At 40.0% G+C, this 26,135-nt stretch overlaps 1 protein-coding gene across 2 annotated transcripts in view; it reads left to right on the top strand.

Moving 5' to 3' along the window:
* trappc9 (trafficking protein particle complex subunit 9) overlaps positions 1 to 26,135 on the top strand; it is a 224,892-nt gene that overhangs the window by 77,640 nt on the left and 121,117 nt on the right. For both annotated transcript variants that reach the window (XM_025902130.1, XM_025902129.1), the window contains one exon: positions 10,406 to 10,524. In XM_025902130.1, the coding sequence (XP_025757915.1) occupies positions 10,406 to 10,524 (119 nt within the window). The remainder of the gene's footprint in view (positions 1 to 10,405; positions 10,525 to 26,135) is intronic.

Below are 26,135 nucleotides of genomic sequence, written 5' to 3'. Positions count from 1 at the left end.
GGGCAAGATGCTCCTCCTTAGGGCCAGCTCCCCGGCTGACCCCAGTAGGCACCCCCGTCCTCTAGTACCCACCAAGGCAAGGGAGCCCAGGCCCATCCAGACCGGGGCCTATGGCAGCAGCACCGCTACGCCCTACAGGACCTGGGAAAGCCCACCCCACCCCACCGCAGAGGAAACTATACCCACCCCAACATTCAATCATCTCCAGACTACACAACACAACAGACACCCAGGTTAGGTTTATTCTCCACCTCTCCTGTGTCTTTCCCCCACCTGCAGAGTGGACTTCTGCTAGGATGGAACAACCTCCCTGCCAGTTGAAGAGTCCCCCAGTTGGGCCGATGCACCAGAGGCCTCCTGCGCCAGGGCTGAGCCCCCGTGCACCCACCCGCCCACAACCTCGGCGACACACCGACGAGGACCGAAGAATTTAATAAGATTTAAAAAAAAATGAAAGCAAAAAGATGCCCATTGTTACCGATCCATTTAATTGAAATTTCTCTGTTATAAATATTCATTGTCCTTGGCACCAAGTAGGTCAACACAATCAGTCCTGAATGAATATAGAGTTGATAAAAACTGCAATAACAAAATCTGAAGATGGCTGTGAGCAGGTGGATGAATACGAATGTGGACACATGGAAACTTTCCTTTACTTTGCCCACATGAAATATGAAGACAAACTCAGTGTGTGGTCAGAGACGTGGTGTGCGCACTGCTTGTATGTTGTTACTTAATGCAACTGTACACAATTACGTGCATTGTGTTAATTAACCCCTTTCTTTATGTACAGTGCGGAGAAAGTCGGCCTGCTAGCTAACTGTCCACGTGGCACTCGGTGTGTAGTGTTTGAGCTGAGACCAGTGGGTTAAATTACGTCACGGGAAACAGAGGTAACATTCAAAACAGGTTGACCCTCAGTGTTTATCCTCAGACAGGCTTATCTCTCATTCTGAGTCCAGCTCAAAACCACAAAATCATAACACAGGATCAAATGGAAGTGATGTCATCACTCAGGAGTAATGGGCCTTGACTTACAGTGCTTTATTGTGTTAAATGGTGTGGGTGTCGTATCTAATGACAGTGTCAGTGTCTACATTAATGCTGCGACCGTCTTTGAAGACAGCACCTTGTACCGTAGTCAGTGTCTGCAACTGTCAGAGAGAGAGAGAGACGCCAGAAACGCATTAGAAGACTGTGAATTAAAGGACTCAAGCTGAAAGGATGATACATTGAAAATATCATCCCATTGAAAAATAGTAAGGCGAACGAGGGAGGCTGGAAGGATTTTTCTTTTTTTCTTGCATGTCCTCAGTCGACTTCTCTGAGCGAATGCACTGCTGTCCTACTGATGTAGCTAGTTTCAGATTACTTAACTTTTAACTTAGCTCTTAAGAACACCTTTTTTAAAAGTAATAACCTGTGACATTTTGATGTTAGATTTTAGATGTACTTTGTGTTGTCAAATCATACAGCACAGCTGCTATTCAATCTACACTTTGCTTTCCATGGAAGCTTTTCATATTTTTGCTGTTGTGAACAGCTCGAGTATGCGGATTCTTTTCTTGGAGAAAATCTTTGTTTCAAAAACTTTCTGTTTTTACTTCCAAGGTACAGACTAAATCAGCCTATAGCACTCACTATCAGAAAAGACTTTGTTAAAATACACTGATCGAAAAATGTAAAAGAAACACTTTGACATCACATCAGGGAAAAAAATAATAATGCTGGACCTCTATACTGATATGGACAAGGTTATATGTTAGGAATATAAGGAGGCCATTTGGTGCAAATGGAAATGCTCAGCCTACAGAGAGCTGAATTTAAAGACACCTTGAAAGTAAAGTGATGCAGCAGGCCAGTCCATTTTGGCTAAATTTCATTGCAGCAACACAAAATGGTACTTCGGAGTTTGAATGGACCCACATGCTTGTATGCATGCCTGACAACCTTGAGAGATGCTCAGATGGTGTCCTGAGGGTTCTCCTCCCACCTCTGGACCAGGCCATCACTGAGCTCCTGGACAGTCTGAAGTGCAGGAAGGGCTGAAAACATAATGTCCCAGAGGTGTTGTATTTCTACTTATTTTTGGTGAGGTGAGCTTGGTATTGATTCCATCATCCTCCAGGAGCTGCCTGCAGACTCTCATCATATGAGGCCGGGCTGGTTCATCAGGAGGAACCCAGGACTCACTGCACCGGTGTAGGCTCTTCTAATTCTAATAACTAATGGCAGTTGGGGTGCCGTTGCCAAGTCTGTAGAAGTCTGTGCATGGATATCCCTCCCCAGACCATCACTGACCCACCACCAACAGGCTCGTACTGAAGAATGTTACAGGCAGCATAACGTTCACCACGGCTTCTGCAGACCTTTTCACATCTGTCACATTTTGAGTGTCAGCCTGCTGTCATGTATGAGAAGCACAGAGCACCAGTGCTGGACCTGCCAACTCTGGTATTCGATGACAAACACCAATCAGGTTCCACAGTGCTGGGGAGTGAACAAAAGACGCACTAGAGGACATTAGCCCTCAGACCACCCTCATGAAGTAATTTTGTAGGCCTCTGGCAGCGCTCATTGTTCCTTGTTACACAAACGAGCAGATACCAGTCCTGGTAATTGGTGAAGGTCCTCTATGATCCTGTCCAGCTGTCCTGAAGTAACCGGCTGTCTCTTAGAATCTTCTTTATGCTCTTGAGACTGTGCTGGGATATAGAGCGAACCTTCTGGTAGTGGCATATATTGATGTGTCATCCTGGAAGAGTTGAACTACCCGTGCAGCCTCTGTAGGGCACAGGTATTACAGCATGCTACCAGCAGTGACACTGACCCTACCCAAAATCAAAGCTAGTGAGGGGAAGTCAGAGAAGATGAGGAGGGAAAACTGTCAGTGGCCTTCACCTGTAAATCCATTTCTATTTTGGGGGTTGTCTCATTGTTGCCCCTCTAGTGCACCTGTTCTTAATTTCATTAATACCAAAGCGGCTGAAATGGATTAGCAACCCCCTCTGCTGCTTAGCTGACCAATATCCACGAGGTTTTATTGAGTTGGTATTATGCTAAGAATCAATTCCTGATATAAATCTTATGTAGGTTTCCATATAACTCTCATCTTGGGCAATACATATCATTGATGAATAAAAGCAGCATTTACAAACATTTGCAACCTGCTTTCTCTCATTGCTATAGATGGTTTGTAACCAGATATTGTAAAGCTGTAAAAGCATGTCCCTTCAAAAGATGTGGAAATCCACCTTAATCCTTCACAGTTTAGCTACAGGAGTAATCAGTCTTTGGAAAAGGTGTCTCACAGAATCTGTTCCAGCTGATAGCAGCTGAATTTACTCTGAAATAATACTGTTCGACAAAGTTGGACATTGATCTCTGTTTCATGAACGCATGAGGGAGGAGAAAGAAAGAACTCCACTCTTTTCAGCTCATATACTATGCATCAAATCCTAGTGACTGTGATCACTAATCACTTCATGCATTCTCTGATCTTTGTCACTTTGACACTGAAATTTCTAACTAAAATTAGTTTTTTAGTTTAAATATGGAGGCATTTATATGCCTTATAAAAATAAAATCAATCCAAATAAGGTAAAATATAATGGATTGTTTTGTTTATGGTATTTAAAAAATTCACAGGCATCATCGGAAAGTTAACGTAATGTACACAAAGAGCAAAGAAAAGGGGACGTTTTGCTCCCAGATCTGCTCCCATGTTTGAAACGCTCCCCGGTTGTCCTGCTCAGACCAGTTTCAGATGCTTATTTATGTTAAAGATATGTATCAAAGTATCAAAGCCGAGACCCAAGTGGAATTTAATTTTGTGGAAGAGAGAGAAGTCGCAACAAGACAAATCTAGTGAGTGAAGATTGTGATGGTTTTAGTGTGCTATGCGCTTTTAACTGACTTCATACGTACATCTCACCATCCTCCTTAGCGCGTAAGCCCGGTTTAGAAACTAGCAGCTAGGCTGCTAACAAAAACTAGCTGTAGCCTACATCCCTGTACTTACTGCCCTTCACTGACTTCCGGTGAAATTTGGGATTCATTCTAAAATTTTATTAATAACATGTGAAGCCCTACATGGCCCAGGCTTTGTTGCTGTAGCAGACCTATGAGACTTGATCCCAGCAGTCGGCCTCTCTTGTCGTCTGATCAGGGTCTTCAGTTGTTCCATGTGCGTATGGTAAAACCAGAGGGAACCATTCTTTAGAGGGGGGGTCCCCAACTCCAGGCCTCGAGGGCCGGTGTCCTGCAGTTTTTAGATGTGTCCATGATCCAACACAGCTGATTCAAATGGCTAAATTACCTCCTCAACATATCTCGCAGTTCTCCAGAGGCCTGGTAAAGAACTAATCATTTGATTCGGGTGTGTTGACCCAGGGTGAGATCTAAAACCTGCAGGACACCGGCCCTCGAGGCCGGAGTTGGGGACCCCTGCTTTAGAGGTTGTAGCTCCTAAACTTTGGAACAGTCTTCCTCAGTCTGTCAGGTTGGTTGAATCATCGAGGTGTTTTAAAATGACTAATTTAAAGGTTAGGCTTTCTTTAATCTCTCTGTTCCATTTTAATTTTGGTCTTTGTTCTTCTCATAGTGTATAGAGGTGTACATATGAAGGGATGTAAGTAAGACTGTATGTCAAACTATGTATGTTTGACTGTGTGTTTGTATGTTTGGACATGCACACTTATTTTTGATGTGCAGTTTTATGTCAGATCATGCTAATCCTATGCTACTATGTCTAAATTTGATAAATATGGAAACAACCATGATCGCTAGCCGTTTTCCCTCACATGTTAATAACATGAGATCTTTACCTGGACTGGCTGTCTGACATCACTAAAAAAATTTAAATCTTTTTTTTAACTCATGGAAACATACCGGATGAAATCTAAAAAATTAATAAAAAAAAACCTCACAGATGCCACAAATACCCTGTTTGGACTTTTTTAACAATGACATTAGCAATCACTGCCTTACCAACTGCAATCCCCTAATCTTATTCACAACTCAAGAAATGATTTTTTTTTTCTCTACAACTTATCACTGATTATATTTTCTTTTACTGATCCAACCAGGGAATTGGAAAACTTTAAATTTTCAGAAGTTTTAATGTTTTTAATATCTTATAAGCCCCCTTTAAAAATAGAATTAGCTGCAGATATAATACTTGGCTCTATTCACAAGTCTTCATTGCCATCAACAGCAGAGATAAAGCACAAGAAAGATCCAAGGTCTCTCCCTGAAGATTTCTCTAGGTGAGTAGAAATGTCTGCACTAGCCTGATTAGGAAAGCTAAATCAAATTATCATCTAGTGACGGTCATCTAGTCTTACTTCCACTAAATTCTACAAGATGTATCAACTTGTAAAAATTAATCAAAGTCCCGCCTTCCACCTCAGATCAAGGAGAGATCAGGTTGTGGGTTTGATGGTTCTCAAAGACTGTCCATAGCTGAAGCTTTGAATTACCATTTCCTCCCTTGTGGTCTTTTTATTTAACAGGACTATGTGTCCATTCTACTATATATAATTACCATATTGGTTGTGCAGAGGTAGCCCTCAATGCCTCAACCTTTCCTGACTGTTTTTGTTTTCGTTGTAAAGTCGTAAGTCCTAAGCCTAATAATGTAGATTCTCATCTCCTTTATCGACACTGCTGTGAAAAACTATTTGCTCTTCTCTATGCTATGCTGCTAATTTCTAAGTGTTTTGCATATTTGCCACAGTTGTGTGTCTCAGATCATTAAACAGATTTTAATATTAGACAAAGATAATCCCAGGGAATACAGAATACAGTTTTTAAATGATAACGTGATCTATTCGAGGAAAAAAACAAAACTACCTGACTCTGTGTGACATTAAGTGATTGCCCCCTAAATCCTATGCTGCCTATCCCTGGCAGCAAGAACTTCATTTATATCTTTTATATCACTGGAGGAATTTTTGCCCACTCTTCTTTTCAGAAGTGTTTTAATTCAGCCACATTGCAGAGTTTTTGAACAGGCATGGGTTGTTTAAGCGCATGTTCAAGGATCACAATCAGATTTTAGTCCAGACTTTGACTAGACTTAAACATTCAGAGGTGGACTTGCTGTTGTGTATATCAAATAATTTTCCTGCTGTAAAACTTAAGTGCGCTTGAGCTTCAGGGCATCAACTGACAGCTTGACTTTCTTCTTTCATTGTCATGTGGGTTTAGTGTGGACATCTCTATGAAGAGAACTGGGCTCTGGACCTGTCATTTCTGGTATTCTCTGGAAAATGTCAAACAAAATCCAGGATGTAGGGCTGTGAGTTTAGGTGCATCTAAAAGATGTCAGGGCCTCATGCCGCTGTCATGTGTATGTTTCTGATAGTTTGGTCAGGAACTAGCCTGCTGGAGATCATTGTAACCCTTGTATGTCCTCTACACCTTTGAGATAGGGACTGGGCTGGGAGACATGGCACACCTTACTATTTCATGTTTAGATGTGCCATCCTGGATGACCTTTGCACCCTGAATGGCCTGCATGTATCATCACATGCTAACAGTAGTGACAAGAACATAATAAAAAGTAAAACTAGAGAAAAATCAGTCAGGAGAAATGAAGACAAAGCAATAGTCTGGGGCTGCTGTCAGCAAATCCATTGACTTTTTTCTGGGGTTTGTCTTGCTCCTGCCTTCTGCTGTTCACATGTGGTCACTTTCATTGTTTTACTAAAACAGGTGAAATGGATTCACAGTGGTTTTTACTTCTTGCACAGATTGATATCCCTACAGTTTAATTAACTTTATATTATCCTGTGAGGTTTTATTACCATAGATTTTGAGCAGCATATCATAACAAGTTTATCAGCTGCATAAAAAATGTGCCACAGTAGTTTGAATTTCATGAATTGTGATGTCCAGAAAAGACAACTATGCTGAAATACACAATATGTGACAGAGCACTTTTAAACACAGTGATCAACACTGCGGTGTTCATCGTTAACAGTTAAAGTTTATATTGAATGAGGATCGGGTCCAGCAGTGCTTGACTTGCATTTTCCATTATCTTGATGGTTCTTCCCCTGAACGACCAATTGAAAGCGATTCTAATGTAACAGTCATATTTTCAAAATCTGTTAGATATATTTGTCTTGTAGGAAAAAGCCTCGTAAAGGTGAGTGCCGCTGACCTATCGTCACTGCATTTCATGGACGTCTAGATCTCTGCTAATAATGTTCCATTTATTTCAGAAATGACACTCCCAATCTTTGCCCCTCTATTTAAACACTGGCAGCAAGGCAGCCTGTGATAAAAATGCTGAGTTCACCTGAATTTCCCTGAGGCCGTTAGGCAACGAGACAGATGCTGATTGGAAGGTGGGTGAAAAAGGAGGTGATGATTGTGAGGGGTGCCATCGTTAATCACAACACTCATTACTCACACGGTCCCACTTTACCACAGGACACGGCAAGTCATGTGTGTCTCCTGAAAGAGGCTGTGTATCATAAAGGTGGATTCGGTTAATAAAGTCCTAAAAGCGTCATTTTTGGTTCTTTCCCGACACTCCGAGTTTATGTCTGCATGCACATCTAAGCTATTAAAAAGCAGGATATAGCAAATGAGTTAATAAGAGGAGACTGTGTCAGTAAAACAGTCAGATTTGAATCTTTAGCAAAACATTTAGTAAACGTTTCTATGTCGAGATGAATAGAATCGACTGTTTGGGGGTTTTAGTAAGATGGTTTAACCGTTAATGCCAGTTGACAATGTGATGATTTTTTTGGGGGGGGGGATTTTGAAGATATGTTTTGGAAACAAGCTTATTTTTAATTATATTCACATATATAGGTGTAATAACTAAACTAACAAAGCACAACAAATGTTATGACTTATTTGTAGGGTATCATAACCACCAGAAACTTGTTTCGTTTCAGACTGGGATCGTCATGTATTCAGATATTTAAAATTGAGCAGTAGAGCCAGAATAATTTTTAATTTTAATTTGGAAAATTTTAATCAGGAAAAGAATACAATCTATCCACCTGACATGGCCGATAAATAATAATAATTAAAAAAAAAAGGCCTAGGAGTAAACGGGAGTAACGCTTTTCAGCCATGTTAAGGTTGTGACATGGCTTAGCCTGTCCACCAGAGGGCTGTCTGCAAATTCCCTGTTTGCAGCCCAGCTCCAACAACCAGTTGAGCCAAGCAAATTCAGGGAAGAGTGTAAGTGAGTGCATAACTACATGCATACACTACTGCATAGTGTAACCATTGTAATACCTCATATTAACATCAAAGGGCAACCACGTTTGTTGCTTTCATTTACAGAAGCACCGTTTTTGGTGGACGAGTATTGAGTTATTTAATTCTAGTGGTATTTTTACCAACTGCTAAACAGCTGTTATCGTGAATTCTCTGCTTAGTAGTTCAGTTGATATCTGTCTGATATCACTTATGCACTTACAGCAAGATAAATCATTCATGTCTTTGTTCATGCAGTAGTAGCCGTGTATCTGAGTCCTGCAGCTACGCTTTGCAGGAGAATATGCAGTATTGGCTCTAATAACTGCAGGAGACAGTTGGTTCTGCTTTTTTCTTCAGTATTATATGATAATTATTTTTCCTTCAATAATATAAAATACAATTACTCACACATAAGTTGCATTTCACCTGACATTTGTTGCATGAACACGATATTAGACCCACCTCAAACATATTGTGGTTACGTGGCAACGCAGTGAAAACAGCGCAACAGTATCTTTACACGGTAATAAGGTGCAACTTTCTTGTTTGGCTGGAAAAAAGCTCCTCATTCAGCACAAAACTGCAGAAAGAAGCAATTACCTACCAGCTGTTGAACACGGTCAAGCAAAAAAATATTTTTCTCCGGAGTCAAGTTATTATTTGTCTTTCATTTGCCAGGTGGTCAGAAAAAAGAGACTCCAAATGAATAACAGTGTAACTGTTAGATGTGTAAATAAGCAGCTTGTTTTCCAACAAGTTTGCAATAAAACTTGATGATAAAAGTTGATGATAAAGTAAATCAGTGTTGTGTTCTCAACTTGTTTCTGTTGCCCCCAGGTGGCCCCAGAAGTCTGTTATTGTAGGTGTACGTAAATGAAGCCTCTGGTTAGATCAAAGTCCCCTTTATCTGCAGCAGGTGGGCAGAGGATAATTAATTAGTTTGAGAATTTTCTCAAAAAGTGCCTGGGTCCTTACTAACACATTCCGAAACGGGAATCAGGCCTTTATTTAAAATAGAGACGAAAGAGCCCGAAGCACTGTGTGTTTGAACAAACTGTTCTTATTTATTTGATCAAAAAAATATGCAAGAAGGAAATCTGTGTGTGTTCTTTCTACTGTTTATGAATTCTTGCTATTTTTACTAAGATTTTTTTTCTCATCTGCTCACACTTGATACGGCTATATTCATTTGTTGTTCCTGCCAAGTTGTTAGTCGGAAATGCAACATTTCCATGTTTATTGGTTGTTGTATTTTTAGCATAATCCAAATTTTCACTTAAATGAATTCTAACAGCACAGTAGTGTAATCCTTTAGTGCAAGTCCCTTTGACAGAAGTCCTCTTCCATGTGCTTCTATTGAACTATTTTCTATGTAGCTATTTTAGAGTTGGACAGTTTGTGAATATGTCCATCATGAACCCAATAGCCCAAGCTGCTGCAAAAGCCGGTAATTTCCCTTCTCTAGGGGGAAATTGCAGGGCTTTTTATCCTGCTGACGTCGGAGAGTGACATGATTCCTTTGACGTCAGAGCTTAAGCTGTGGGCGTCATTTTTGTGTATTGTTTCAGTGAGTTCAAAGCGCAGCAGCCCCTCTGGTGGTGCCTAACACAGCTGCTGATTGTGCAGCTGCTCCTGTGTCCATGCCTCTTCTCTCAGGTCATGGACATAAAATCATTCATTCATATCCTCATGCACAAAATAGTAGCATAAACCCAGTGATCTCAGATTTTCTGTTATTTAAAAGTTTGAAAATTGAAGAGGTCGTAGAGCAATTGTGATATAATAGATGAACTATGTTTGCTATCTAATAAGAAAAATTATAACAGCAGGCTCAGCTAAAGTCCACTCATAGAGTTTGTATCGTTGGGTAAGCCTCTGTTGTGTATACACATGATTTTATGTCAGTGAGAGCAAATAAATTATTAGATCTCTGTGTAATGCAATATATGTTGACAGCACTACACACTAGAATTTACAGAATGACCATAAAGATTAATCAAGACCTTTCGGAACAGCATAACTATAAAGGTTTTATTTTATAATGATATGATCATTTTATAATGATACCCAACAGTAGTAGAAATACTCGAACCACAAATGATGCAAATGCTCTGCTAACCTCACTTTAATGATTTCTTGCTTTTTTTTCTGACTGTGTTTTGCTGTGCTTTGTCAACAGATGGAATCAGTGTGACGGGGTTACCAATCTCCAGTCCCCTCCGCCAAGTCCTCAAACCCAGGGCTGAAACCAAGCCCGTCGGCAGCGAGTCCAGCAAGGCTGAGTACAGCCACATTAAGGTGACTAAATAAAACCCTCTCTGAAGTGCGTGGGGGGGGGGTGGAGAAACAAAACCTTTGCTCAGTTCAAAATGCAAACAGTCTGTTTTTTGTGCTTTCTGGCTTGTTGTATGGTTTAGTGAAAATCCATTTTCATCCTGGTCCAATCTCACTGCACCTTTTCTCAAATGATAAGTATCTCTGGCTAGTTTCTTTACTTTCTTACTTTGCCTCTGTCTCTCTTCCTGTGCACACCAATAGCTCTGTATACTCTGCGTGCATGGTTTTGCACAATTTACTATCAATTAGACTTTCTGGTAAATGTCTGTGGAAGCAGTGCGTTTATGTGGATGGTAATACATCTTGGCCCCTGCTGCACTCTGCTCATTGAATCTGAGCTGTAGACACGAGGGGAACATCTTGGGTTTTTGTACAAAAATAGCAAGAGTGAACAGGAGAATAAATTAGACTAGGTAATAAAGAGCGGCGAAAGGAGACGGCAGAATGAGAATGCACAGGATCAGCAGGGGATATAGTTTCACTGAGGACTTGTGGGTATCTGAAGGGTAGAAATGGGCGGGCTGACTGAGTCTAGTTACTGAGGGTTCACCTGTAGCACAGCAGACACCTGCAAGTGTGGAGACTGCATTGTGTTGCCTTTGAAAGTCACAATACCTGTGAAAGCTTTCTGTCCTGTATGAATCATCCAGAGAAAACACATTTGATGTTTGATGTTCAGATTTGCTACCAAACACATCTTTTCAATTGAAAAGTTTGATAGGATGATGACTAATTGTTGGGAGGGAAAAAAAAAACAAAAACTTTTTTCATATTCTAAGACTTGGTGAACTTAGACAAGTCTTTACAGAAGCTTCTAGCACTTTATCTTATAAAGGGAAAAAATGACTGGGCCAAATAATCATAGATGAACAAAAAGTGGATATTGTGTTTTATATTATATTACTTTAACTTAATGTAAAGATTTGGTTATACTGCATAATGCAGAACTGCTTATTATATTTGTGGTTTTTGTGTTTTGTGTGATTTTTGATCTTTTAAGTATATACAATTATTAATAGTTGAATCTCATATCATACATGGCCAAGAATTTAACAAAATGAGGTTGGTGTATGTATAAATAATTCCTGTTAGCCAACATTCTGGCTTCAGCCTGCTCTAAACCCTTGGTTTCAGTTTTTGGTGAAAGAAGAAATTCCTAATATATTCACCTCAGATGCAGAGCTTTAGCTATGAGCAAAGAGGCCACACCCACCTGTTGTTCCCGTTGGCATGAAGGGAGGGGGAAGGAAAGTAAACAGCTTTTTTCAGACAGGGGATGAACTGAGGGACTGCATCAGTGCCCAGGATGAGATACATGAGGATTATTTAGAATCATGCCGAGTAACTCCAGCAGAGACAAAGAACCAAAATATGGAGCTGGAATTTAAATGAAATGACATCTTTGTGTTTTGAGCCTTTTTGTTTATGGTTTGGATAATCTGCAGTTCAAGGTCAAAAGCAGCTGCAATATTAGTTCAGAGAGAACAAATTCTTATCAAAATTCTATTTAAATTTTCTGTGATTCCTAGACAGAGTTGTATGTATTCTCAATGACGCAAGGCCAACTGTCATTGATTGTATCTTGTTATTCTTTTCTTCATACTGTACTATCTCTTTCTCATTTTGCACAACACTCTTTCTGGTAAAACTCTGAATTCTCTTCTTTTTGGATTTGCTGGATAAGTTGTTAAATATCCGCTGCCCATACTGTAAGTGGAAAAAGAACCAGCCATTGTTTAAGATGGGCTGGACATTTTAATCAGTGGTTAGGCTTATTAGATGCAGAGTTTGATTCTGGGTTTAAAAGCAGAACATGGTGCACGAACCTCCATAAAAAGCCAATTACAAAGAGACTCTGGTCGTGCTAGACTTCTGCCTTAGAGCAGGTTGTAAGGATGTGAGCTTTTCCTTTTCTTTCTCATAGATGTATTGTTGGACATGCAGTAGACACCAGAGTGATTCATTTCACTGTGTGCACAATAGACGCCTGTGCCTGTATGCTATAGCAAATTTATTCTGGGTTTGCAGCTGTATGACTCATTGTTGTTATAGGGTGTATTGTTTTCAGCACTTTGACTCAAACCTACAGGACCCAGCATACTCTTAATGCATTTTGAGGAACAGGTATGGCGTTGTTCAACATCCCAGCAAATAAGTTTGGTGTTATTTGCTGTTAGTGATTGAAAAAAACAGTCATTTTCACAGTCTTTTGTTATTGGGTTGAACCTTTTACAGGATTGTAAAACACAAAGACTATTAGATGTTTCCTTGCAGGCAGGTTCTCTTTGTGGATTCTATCCTTATTGGATGATTGTACACCCAATATTAACTGTGATTTTTCTAACAAGCTGTGTGTTTGTATGCCTTGAAAGCTTTCAGTCAAAATCGGGTGTGGACCATGTGCTTAAGAGGCACAGTTGCTGTAAAAGTGGACAATCTAGAGTCTGTTTCACGCATTTCCACCAAAATAAAACAACAAGAGTGCCAGCATCAGTACAACACCACAACAATTCATCACCCAAAGTTGGAACCACCGACTTCTTTGGCTTTGGAAATGCTTCCCTAGGAAGTTACCCCAGCTTCTGCTACAAACGTTATATATTAATGAGCTCTGACACATGCAGAAATGTGGGCGGGTTCCTTAATGACAGAAACAGAATTTGCTCGTACCGGCTCCACGTTGATCAAACAGAAGCAGCTGATTTGTTTTCAAGTGCACTCTGCTAAAGTTCATTGGCTTTAAAGCTTTAATGGCAAACCACAAGATTTTATGAGAGCAGCTCTGTTGTTTTAGTACCAGTACACAAGCTAACATACTAATAAATCTGTTTGATTGTAAAGAACAGTCAAGCCCAGTTGGTTTATTTTGAGTAAAAAGGAAAAAGATTGCTTAAGTCATTAGATCAGTAGTGGTGACCATCAGGTAAATGTATTCCTTTAATATACAGATCTATATTGACATGTACGCTGTTTATGTTTTTATAGTCTCTTTCATATCACTGACCTTGTTATGACACCAGAGAGAGCGGCCATAAAAGGTTCATGTGCTGCACGTCAGTCAAAAGAATTTGATTTCACCCCTTGACACAGGATGATAGAGGATGACATCCCTAAAACAGGCACTCTGTATGACGTCACCAGTGTAAACGTTAAGTAGACTCAAATAAAAATCAAAGCAGAAACAGGAAGATACATGTGTAAAAGCACCCATAGAGGTCAGGCTTAAGTTTGGCGTATAACATCTCAGACTTTCTTGAAGGACAATGAAATTTAAACATGCTTTACACAACTTTAATACCCTGTAGCATCAACATGGAACAGCAATTACATACGTCAACAAAGGCTCACAGTACAAGACAGATTCCAGCATAAACTGCACATAAGGTTAGGACACAAAGGATGATGTGGCTTCAGGAAGTAGAGTGAACAAGCAACCCAGCTAGCTGCTGCTGCATTGGGGTGAAATAGAAATTTGTTTGCATGAGCAGATATGCTAATATTTGTGAGACAAAACCCAGTTTTATCCAGCGAAGCCTCTACCAACTGGAATTTGATCGGCGTCAAGGGAAAAAAGAACGACCAACATCAGAAGGACATTCAATTCATGTTTGATTTTGGGGATCACATCTGACCCCGAGCTTCCTCTCTTATGGCTAAAGTTATTTAACATTAGCTCGCCTGCTAACATGGATAAACTGTATAAGGTTGGTCTTTTTTTCAAATTCATTTAAAAACTTAAATTACAAACTTGCCAAAACCATATTCATAGTAAAGCCAAGTTATAGCTCTAGCTTGCTAACGACTCGTTTGAACCTCATTAAATTTTGCCCTTTTATTTTTAGCATTTGGATTGACAGCAGGCATTTACTGATTTTAACCATTATATAGTTGCACAGATATTGCAGAGAGCCGAATTTGGCGCTGAGCACAGTAGTTGCTGTTATTAAATCCAATCTGTGTTTTTATGGGATTGTCCAATATTGATATTTTTGCGACATGGTTTGTTTCTGGGAAGCAATTTATGCGTGAATGCCAGCAGCGCTTTCTTCCATATGTCTTCTCTCGTCCATTTGTCTTCTCTTTCTATATTGGTAAGACATAGTAGCAACCCACATTAATTCACAAACCCAGTGAAGAAAAAGTGTTTAAATCATAGAAACTTTAAACATTGCCATTGTAACGAGATGGTTTTCTAACCATTTGATCATCTGTTATGAACTCTCTCCATGTTGTAGTGCCTTTTAGCATACAGCTACTGTTATATGAATACTGTTAATTCGTCATTGTGTGTGTGTGCTTGTGATTGGATGAGAGAGAATTTGTATTAGCTGATAATAACGGTCTTTGGCCGGGGGGATGGATGGACAGATGCACCGGAAATTGAAAACCTTCTAGCCAATCTGGCTTGGCACTACAGTACTCTGTTCTCTGCGTATCTCTGTCTTTGCTGGGCCAGTGAAGTGTGAATTTGTTTCTAGCACCTATACCAAATTTGTCTACTATTAATTGACAGGCATATGTTTCTACACGCTTTCTTCAATAAATCGCATTCCTTCATGTTTTGTAAATATGGTCAATGTGTTACCTGGCACTGGTTTTTCTTGGCATGAATATTTGCAGATTATGAGTAAGTGCAATCAATCATGACTGATCTGTATTCAGCACAGGAGGAGTCCACATGTTTATCTCACTGACCTTCCATCGCTCAAGCTTAACACCTGTTTTTCAATGCTTCTACCAAACTGCAAATGCCTGTGGGCTTGAAAATGTGTGTGTACTGTCAGGGTGGAATGGATCCACAGTAGGTGAAGGAGACGTGGCTGCTCAGATGTGCCGTTTTTCCCGATTATCTTCAAATCTTCAGGCACTCATCTCCTACGAGAGCGAGGGCATGTCCTTAACTGGGTTTCCTTGACACTGTCAATTACTTTACTCACCTCGTCACCATAGCTTTATGCTTCAGTCTGTCCTCAGTGGGAGTCCATCACCTCGTGAAGATCAGTTCTATTTGATTGTGGTGCCAGAACCTTGGTCGTAGACACAAACATCTGCTGTGCTTGTCTCTGTTGAAAACATGAAACTTACCTGGAGTAGGAGCAGCTGCAGAGTTTTTTGTGGGGATTCTAGTGTAGGGTGACTTGAGTGACAGTAATCCCACTTTTGTGATTGTGCATGACTCACTGTAACGCTGGTGTGCAGTCCAGCTCATTCACTTAGCCCTCCTGTGAACCTTTCTTCGGCGCTCGCTCGATGTCATCAGGGGCATTTCGAGGGGAAGCTGTGCTGCAGAAATAGGTCCGCCCCTCAGACACGTTTGATGATTATCTTCAAAACGCCAAATGTCCAGCGTGCTGTGAGACTGCATCCAGTGCAATTTTGCTCTCCTGTTCATAATGCCACATTATTGGAGTGTAGAGATTGAGGTTAGAGTGTAGATGTATGTGCTCCTCTGAGGGAAACATTCTAGGACAGAGAAAGCTTTCACCCGGCTTCCTTGTGCCAGCATCAGGGGTCTTGGAGTGCACAATTTTCTATGTGACTTGCACCTCCTAACCTAACCCAGCCAAATATGAAATGAAATAGTCTCATTGCAGGTGGTTATTTGGAAGACATTTTTGCAGTAATCTCTCTGACAGTGGCTCCCAAAGTGGATTTGATGCTCAGAGCCTTTTCTGTTCCCTGCTAAAGAAGTAATTATAATTTATGTATAATTGTGTCTGTTTAACAATTTCACTGCTGGTTTACAAAGTATACCTGATCCCTGCTCTGTAGCTTCCCGAGGTCTTCCTGAGTAGCTTCACAGCATTGCAGGGCAGTAATAATGTGAAGGCATCATCCTGATTATCAGTTGAATCAACACCTCTAAAACATTTCAAACTAAATATTAAAACCTTAAAACACTAAAATCTTGTTTCTTGTGAAGAATGACGACTTTTTCTAAATTGAAGGATCCTAGCTGGTAATGTCAGCTCGTTGTCCAGCTACAAGCAAGTAGTTTTCACCAGCTTTCAGTGGAATTGTCCACACATTCAGGACCCTCAGGTGGCTTCGGTGAATTAAGAGACTTCAGCAGAAATGATCCGAACCCAAGAGAAACTCGGTCTTTGCCTAAAATCTCCTCTATTTGCCAGATTTCTTTAGCTGTGTCTTAGTCTTCCACTGAGTGAAAATGATAACAGCCTGTAGCCTATAGATTTGCACTTGGATAATGTTTTTGTGAAAGAATAATAATATCTGTCAGGCTCAAATTGTTTGTGGCTTCCTCAGTATTCTAATGCAATAGCCAGCAATCTGTCTGCACAGCTATCTGCTGTTTCTGTGTATTGTGTCTCTTTGGATCTGAAGTCTTTTCTTTCTGCTTTCTGCACATTTCAATAAAAAAAAACTATTCATCATTGGTTAGTTTTAACTTCATCATGGTCTTCTCAGCCCATATAGGACTAAAGTCCACAAAGACACTCAACAGCAGTTGTGTAAAAACATTACGGTGTCAAAGATTGTGGCTACATAATCACAGACAGTGACAGAAGAGTGCAAATGACAGTTTAAGCTTAGAAAAAACAAACAAGGGAAATAAAAGAGAAGTTAAAGGGTTTGAGACATGGTTACAAACATTCACTCATGCTTTTATTCACAACTACGGAAAATTTAGATTTTTGAATAGGATGTAAGTGGAAACCAGACAACACATGGTATGTAATTTCACACATGCCTGAGGAGATGGGTTCAAACAGGGTTCAGCTCATGTGAATATTTAGTTAAAATGTCCTTAAACAAGTAAAACTGTGTGAGGTTGTGGTTATAAACATAAATCTAGATGATTCTAGATTCGTTAATGTAGAAACATTCATTAGTTCTTATGAGTTTAGCAGCTAAATTTCCGAAATCTCTTCAGGAAGCATTGACTCAGCAAACTTCAAAAACCTTTCCAGATTTTATTCTTTTTTTGTTACCTTTTGAACCTCATAACACACCATTACTATGTCATAACTTGAGCAAGGTTTTATTTATTTTCAGATTGTCGGTAAGTCTCAGTCACATATATATGCCAAGACATTCATCTTAAACATCCTGGCAACAAGGAAAATTCAATCGTGCTTGAGAAAAGCTAATGTAAGCACTTTTGAAATAGTAGACGAGTGTGCCTGTGGCTGTGTGCAGTGAGAAAGAGCTATGCCTTTGGAAAAGAAATGCTGTCCAATACACACACTGTTGGGTGAGTGTTGGGGGTGGGCGGGCAGAGCTTCTTCAGGCCTAATCAAATCCAGTAGAGACAGTCAGAGTCGGCTTGCTGCCTGCCAGCCAACCTGCCTGCTATTTTTAGAAGCCCAGCCCTGCCGATGGCAGTTCAGCTCTCTCCACATATACAGATCCCGGCTCGTGATAGAGATATTTATAACTGCCACAGTTGTCTGCCCAAGTGTGAAACTCCAACTGAACAACTGAATGATTTTCTCCTCCGTGGCGCAGGATTAAAAATGTTCTTTCTTTTCTCTCCCCTTTGGCTTATCCACAACCAATTTTATGTTCAGTTTTATAGCACTTTGGGTTGTGATTTTTCAAGACTGTGAGAATTTAGCTATAGGATGCTGTGCCTATGGAAGAAATCAAGCATTTAAAGTTGATTGCAGGCTTGTGTCAGGCCATTTTCCGCCAGATGTGGCATTTTCTCACTCTTTTTTTTTTTTTGTGCTTTGTTTTAGCAATGGGTGTCTAGAGTGAGAACTGATGCATGTATGCGTGTCACCACAGCCTGTGCTTACCTTAGAACTCCGTCCCATCATGCTAAACTAAGCTGCTTCCATATAGCTTATTTTTTTTCTGCTGTTTTTAGTTATGTGACAACCCCAAGATTTATAGACTGAAACCGGTCATGACGCTGGGAATCAAATCTGAAATGACTGTTAAATGTTTCCAAAGACCTCTGAAAAATATGGGTTTGTTGTTTCAACCCACTGTTAGTTGCATCAGCTATGTAGTTTGTCGGTGCAAATAGCATTTTGTCTATTTAAAAGACTGAACTCTATCGTGTCTGATTTGATCATTCCATATCACACCATGAAATTTTGGAATTCCACTGCGAGACCAAGTAGAAGCTTTAACTTTGTTAGAATTTAGGTGGTTGTTTTTCAGTTAACATGACATTAACAGTTGGACGCCCATTTTCACCATTTATTTAGTTAAAATGTTGGATAGTAGTTAAGTCAGATGAACTGATATGGTAACTATTCAAGACTAGACACCGTCTGTGAGTAACTGCTAGCAATGCAGAGACTATAGCATTCTGACAGTGGAAATTATTTATTAGATTATCGTCATGTTTTTTTCCAATCTAACCACTTATTGTTACTTGTTATTGCTGCCGTAGACGTCACACTACAATGATCCTGAAGTTACAGATGAATCCACGTCAGATAGCTAGCAAATTTATCGAAATAGCGCTCACCAGTGTATTGAAAATGAATGAATGGGATGTTTTGTGTTGGCAACGCAATGGCATCTCAGCAGAAAAGTGCAGCACAAAGTGAACATTATTATCTCATCTTTACTTGAAGGAGCATTTTCAAGATGTACACAATTCATACAGCTCAGCACAGGTAATAACATGTTTTCTCTCTGGGCTATCCATTACTAGCAATCTTTATCCAAAACGCTAGTTACTGACGTCTATAGAAAATTGCGCATGCAGAGTCTTAGCAGAGAATGTGAGTTGACGCTGCAGTGTCACTCCCATGAGAAAAGTAATGTTGGTCATTCCAAATATTGACTTTAAGCCCATTAGAATCGTACAAATTCAGCTTTTGCTTCATATACAGTATGTCCGTGTGTGTTTGCACGATTCAATAAATCACTGCACCTATTTCCACACTTTTTTTTTTTTTTTTTTTTTTTTCCAAGGTGTGGCTCGAGGCTTTTTGCCCAGTACAGTAACTAATGCTTATTACACAAGCTGAAAAATGAAGTACTGTGTTTTTCACTTCAAGGGCTCCACACTGGTTTAATAACAGAAAACTATAAATTGATATTAAAGCTCACTTTGGTTGTAAACGAGTCAACAGGGTTGTACTAGAGTTTTATTCAGCTTAATCCAGGCTGAGATAAAAGCAATAATTCAGTCAACCTATGATTAGACTTCCTGTGTACCCAGACGTCTTGGCTTTGGCCACTTTATCATGGTGGATAGTATCAGTCTCTGAAGGCTGAACTGAACTTTACTGCAACAAAGAGAGAAGATTTTGTAGACTTTTGTGAGCATGCTTGTTGATGTCCATGATCATCATCTGTGTTTATGCAAAATGTTCACAGTGCCACAGTTCTCACGTGTTGCTTAGATTTTTAACTGTGGTGTTCTCAAGCATTGAGGGAATGTGAAATAATGGAGAATAATCAAAAGGCATAATCATCATGAGCTATAAGTACACAGAAAACCTGCTCACTGCGCAGTGCTACTGGATTTGTTCCTACAAGCCATTTATTTCCCTGTGCTTTATTTACCTGTTGGCACTACACAGTCGTCACTGATTGCGGTTTGAAATCCTGGCTGTGAACCACAGCTGTGCCCATAGCACCTTTACTTTCCCTACTTTATCAGCATATGGCTGCCTGTTGTCTCCGGGCTGCAGCAGGTACATCGCTCGTGCCTCAGTGCGAGTTGACGTGAGGAAACATGAGCGGGGAGAAATGGGAAAATAGATGGTGTTAGGGCTGGGGGATGTGTCACCAAGATGTAGTGTGGAAACCTCCAGAGATTTATAGATTTCTTATTATATTTTATTTTGCCTCTGTTTTGCTCTTTGCTACAAAAATGTAAGCAAGACCTTCTATAGACTCTTTCATGCTCCAGGTAGCAGTTTGATGAGCTCAGATGTATAATTTACTGCATTTCCTTCTGATAAAATATAACAAACAAACAAAACAAAACTACAGTTGAGTGTGAGCCTTGTTCCCCCCCCTTGGTTGTTTGCCTTACACTTAGCTTTTTTTTTTTTTCTTTAAAGGTTAGCTTCTGTGAATGCATCCCTCATTAAGTTAAACCTCTGAGCTTTACCCAAGTGAGAATCGTTTATATTTGAGCAAACTGTGAAAGGGAGAATTTGATTTCCTCTGAGAGGCATCAAGCTTGTCGCTTCAGAGGAAATCTTTAGAGCTTAGTTGCAACATGCAAAGGGAGCACCCACCCTAATAGCAGAAACATGAGTCGTCTTTTTCAGTATTAGCTCCTTCATCCTGGCTGTGCTCGTATATAAATGCACAGGGATGTGTCATTCATCTTTTCCCTGATGGCCTGTCACGGCTACGTTAGTGCTAACGCTGTGATTTGGGACCTCCTGATGGCCAAATGATCTGGTCCATTAAGACATGTTCCCCAGGGACATCTGAGTTTTGTATTCTTCTTTCTAATTACTACTCATGTAAAATGCACAACTCTGTCTGAGCTCCCAGGCAGCTTTTTATTAGCTAAGCAACAGATAGTCGACTGGCTTGTCCCCATAGGTCTTTGGATTTCAGAGAGATCTCTTTAGTGGTATATTTGTCTTCTATTTTTTAATAAACCCATAAAAACCAGGGAGGTTAAAATGGAACCTGTTACACTCCAACACTCCAGTCATGTTCCAGTCATACCAGAAATCTATGTTGAATAGAATATTGTTGTGTATATTTAACAGACCAGAGTTTGATGTGAAAGCTACAGTTGTAAGAGTTTTTTTTTTTTTTTTTTTTTACTGCACTTTATGGACTCCTGTGAAAATGCACCCATGATTTAAAAGCTTATAGAATCACGTGTAGCCGCAAACCTCTCTAACACGATCTTTGTTACAATGTTGCTTCAGTTCATTGAGGTTTGTGAACATTTGTTTATGCACAATTCTTTTAACTTTCCACTAAAGCATTTCAGTTGTGTTGACTTCGGCTGAATCCTCTTCTTGATCAACGTTTCGATTTCTTTATCTATTTTCTGCTGTGCTCGTGATCAGTCTTCTGCTGCATTTAGCTGTTAGTCAGATGGCCTCGCATTTGACTCTAGAATATTTTGCTATACTGAGTTGTTCATGGTCACCTCAGTGATTGGTGCCCAAGTCCTCTGCTGGCAAAACAAGCCTGAATCATCACACAAAACACAGCAGCTGTTTACATTGTACAGACAAAAAAAAAAAAAAAATATCACAGCACCTCATCTAGCACCTAGCACTACTGGAGCATGAGGAGAATCCAAACCCCATTCAATGTGTTAAACATCAGTGAAATGTATGAAAGTACCTTGACGTAAACTTGCTGGTTGTTAAAATGGTGGATAAAAGCGGTGCATGAGCAGCATTGAACGTATATATGAGCAAGATGTTTGGTGTCTAACCCAACTCCTGGGAAAAAGTGACAGCCCAATTAAATATGGAAACATTTACTTTTAAGTTAATGTTTTAATTGGCAGGTTATGAATTAGAAATGACCTCCTACAGCAAGGAGGAGTAACAAAAATATCAAAGACGGCACAACCCGCTGTGATCAAGTAAATGAAGCTCTGTGCAAAACTCACCCGCCCCAAGAAGGTCATGGTAAGGTTTTGTTTATTGGCTTGGTGTGTGTGTGTTCATGTGTTCGTTTGTGAGTGTGAAATTGCTGGTATATGCAAGCCTAGAGGGTGAAATTAGTAGAGAATCAAGCGTTCCATCATGCTTGCTGGACTTGAATCCATGTGTGAAATCCAGTGAGGTAGGCCAAGCGTGGCTCCATATGCTGCCCGTGGTCGATGACTGAGCCGGTGTCAATCAGATCACCTTTGGATGCACCAAAGTCACCCTCAACAGGATGTTTGTGTAGCAACGTGCTTCTGACAGGTCTTTGTTGGCAATTTATTTGTTTATATTTAGTGTGTGTGCATCAGCATGCAGTTTATAATTTCCTCTCAGCTCTTCAAAGCAGGTTTCACATCTTTGTGGTCGACTGCTGCTGATAACGTATAAGAACAGCAGTGGGGGTCCAAGGTGTGATGAGAGGCTTCTTCCTGTAGTCTCTCCAGCTGGTAAATGGTGTGACACCTGTACTGGACCACAGGGTTACATAAAGGAGCAGGCGTTTGGTGTCTGAGGCACCCGTGGGTCGTCTGTTTACCTCTGATCACACATGAGAAGAGGCAACGCTGCGTGTGTGCAGTAGCCAGCCTGCATCTCATACAGATGCAACTCTGTCCCTGAGAAAATGCAGTGCTGCTGTTCATCCTCTTTCCTTTCCTTACATGACTCACAACCTATAATCAGATTGAACAGTATGTAAGCAAATTAGTCAACACTCAGACAACAAATCAAATTACTCTGGATCAAATTGTTCTTTTATCATCCACAGGAAGTACTTATACTCATGAAGCAGAAACACCTGGGTTTGCATTATATGACTAAGTGCCCAAATAATATTAACAATAGCTACGGATTAGTTTACTGTCTAAATTTAAGACCCTGTGAGTAGAATTCACAGGCAACAGTTGGCCACAATAATAATAGCGTTTACAAGAATCATTATAAAGTTGTGACTACTTTTTACGAAACTTAGTAAATGGTTATAAATTACTATATAAAACATAGTTCTGTTTGAGTAACTGAAGCATGTGATAACCACCAAAGTTGGTCAGATGTTCAAATAATGGGAAGTGGATTTAAAAAAATACACATATATATTAAGTAAAATCTTAAACGTAATGACTTGATTAAAGATTAGTGTGTATACAGAAGCGGCACAGCAGCATTGTTCCATTGTTACATCTCCATTTTTGTAGGACCATGATGACCCTGGTGTTGTAGCCAGTCAGGGAGCTGTGGTTTTAAATATTTGCACAAGCGGCACACAGGCGTTTCCCTGGCAACCGGGTGTTGTTGGGCGAGGATACAGAGAGAGAGAGAGGATTTGTGAGCAGGGACAGTCCTGAAGGGTTTCAGCGAGCTCAAGAGGAGAGAGAAGCTTTAATTGGCTTCTAATTTTCATGGAACTGTGTGGACTGTATGTCCCTCCTGAGGGTGTCACCACCTCAGCACTCATGTAGATTTTGCACTGCAGAAACTGAAACGATGTAGCATAATGTATCCCAACCAGGCCAGTGTGTCTGGTGCTGTTTTCCCAGCAAATCTGTAATGTCTGTGTGTGGTTTAACATGCAAATCACTCAGATTAGAAACTGTCATGCATCACAAATCTGCTATTTCAGGTGATGTTAAACGAGTTCAACCATAAAAAAAAGTTGCTGAATGTGGTTCTGAATGGCGAGATTGCACAATTTGAAAGAATTATTTTATTAATAATTCTACCTCTGATATTAATTTTTTGTATTTATTTATTAATGTTTTGTGTTTATATACAGGGAAATATTTAACGAAAGTTTAAAAACAAAATTGGTGTGTCATCTGAATGTTGCTGGTAAAGTAATCAGATCATCCCCAAGAGTTTGGAATAATTACCCAACAGTATCCACAGAAGACTCTTTTGCTACATGAGAGAGTTTGCAGTTTGACACTGTTTGCAGGCACAACACTGTTAGAGGTATCATTTGCCAGAATAAAGGCAGTTCAGGGTGGGATTTGATCCCAAAAATCCAATTATCCCTCCATGAATCATTTTTATGTCTTAAAAAAAAAAAAAAGTGGGGTAGTGCAGAGTGAAACTGCAATGCAGGCACTCATTGTATTTTCAGTCATGAGCAATGAGACATGCCTACAGACTGCCTCTTACACAGTGGTTTCCACTGGACCAGACTGTTTTTCCAGTAGCTAATGCTCAACGGCTTTTTGTCATAATTAAATGTAATAAAATGTCAAAAAACAAAATTTTAATATTGACGTTACTGGAATGCCTTTAATCATTTGAAAAGAAGTGTTAAACTCATTTTGGTTCATGTTGGCCAGAAACCACTGCATAATAAATTATTCAAAATACTAATTGTACAATCTGCAAACTTTCAGTTTAATGGACCATTATTCTGCAAATCATCTAATGGAGAGGCTGAAATGTTATAATTAAAATATGGCCAATTTCGACACTGTGTTTAGATTTTCCTCATTCAGTCATCACTAAAAACTAATTAAGCTGTTTAATCTATAGAAGGCCTTGGGTAATGTCTCTGTTAGAGGGGATTATATTCTGTTGGAGATGGACATCTGCAGACCCCATAAGTCTTTACTGTTATACTTTTTCCAAGTTTGTTTGAAATCCACCTCATCAAGACATGTTTTTGGTCTGCAGGAGGATGGAGAGTCATTTCTAGTGTTATGTAATTAGGATGGCATGGCAGGAGTAAAAAAAGCATTTGGAAAGGGTGTATGGGAATTATATCAGAAAGAAATAAAGATATTAATTGTGGATAGACCTCCTGCCACCCGTAACAATGTGTGGGCCACAATGAAGAATAATATTCAGTGGTGAGTTAATAGAGCTAACAAACTGCTGTTTGGTTTTAGGCTGCTGAGTCATAAAAATGAAGATTAAGTTCACATTTGCAGAGTAAATGAAATGTGAAATTGTAGGCGACTGTACGGGATGTAAGGTATCCTTTTTTTCGGAACTTGTATTGTATGTATTGTATCTATAATTAGCCCTTATTTATATTTATTGCATCTTATATCAACATTTAATATGCATAGTTATATGCACGATGATGCATTGTGGGGTAAAGGGGAAGCCGGCCCCAATAATTTCAACAGATGGTTGCAACAAAGTTTTAGCATGGGCAGTGACACCTCAGACCCCCCCTTTATTCAGACCCCTGGAAGAACACAGCCAGGATCAGCTTTACACCAGCGGTGTAAATCTGATGAGTGAAAATATAAACAAAACTATAGAAAGTGTAACTATAAAAGACGTGAAAGCAGGATATTAAAAGCAATATGAGGCAAATGAGCTCCTGATATAGAATTATTGTGGTACGTTTAATAATGTATAATAATTTGATTACAACTTAATATCCGCTTGATGGCAGTTATGTCATTGTAAAGATGATTATTAACATCACTACGGGCTTATGTTGCTGCTTTTTTTTTTTTCTCTCATTGCATGTCACAGTGACAATCATATTACCGGAATGATGCAGCTGCCGGAGGGAATTTATGTCATACAGTGCTCTTCACATTTTGTGGCAGTGTTTCCGCTCTCCTCCACTTCCTATAATAACTTGACATCTCGTAACCCCCCTCATCGCAGATTCCTCATAGTTGGGAAGGCTGCTCACCCACTCTTTAAAATGTCTCCCATCCTAATTGCCACATCAGAAGCAATCCCTAACTGTGAGGGGGTGCAGAGCGTGACATTATAAACGCCGCGGGCAGAAATGTCAGGACCATCATTAAATGGATCTGCTCTGGACTCTTCCGCATAGGCTGCTGAGGTTTTTCGGCAGGTTTCGGAGCCGGTGAGGTGATTATACCATGCTATGGCAACTTGTGTGCATCCCCGCGTCATCTTTCTTACCAAAAAGTACATGTGAATAAATAAAACCTTCCTTCTTTTCCCTGTCAGCAATGCTAGCTATTTATGTCTCCATGCAGCGTGTTTGTTACGGAGTAGTTTTAGATGCCCTGTCCCCCATCAGCTGTCAGA

Source organism: Oreochromis niloticus, linkage group LG22 (genome assembly GCF_001858045.2).
Source record: "Oreochromis niloticus isolate F11D_XX linkage group LG22, O_niloticus_UMD_NMBU, whole genome shotgun sequence".
NCBI lineage: Eukaryota > Metazoa > Chordata > Actinopteri > Cichliformes > Cichlidae > Oreochromis > Oreochromis niloticus.
This window is presented reverse-complemented; position numbering and strand designations above follow the sequence as displayed.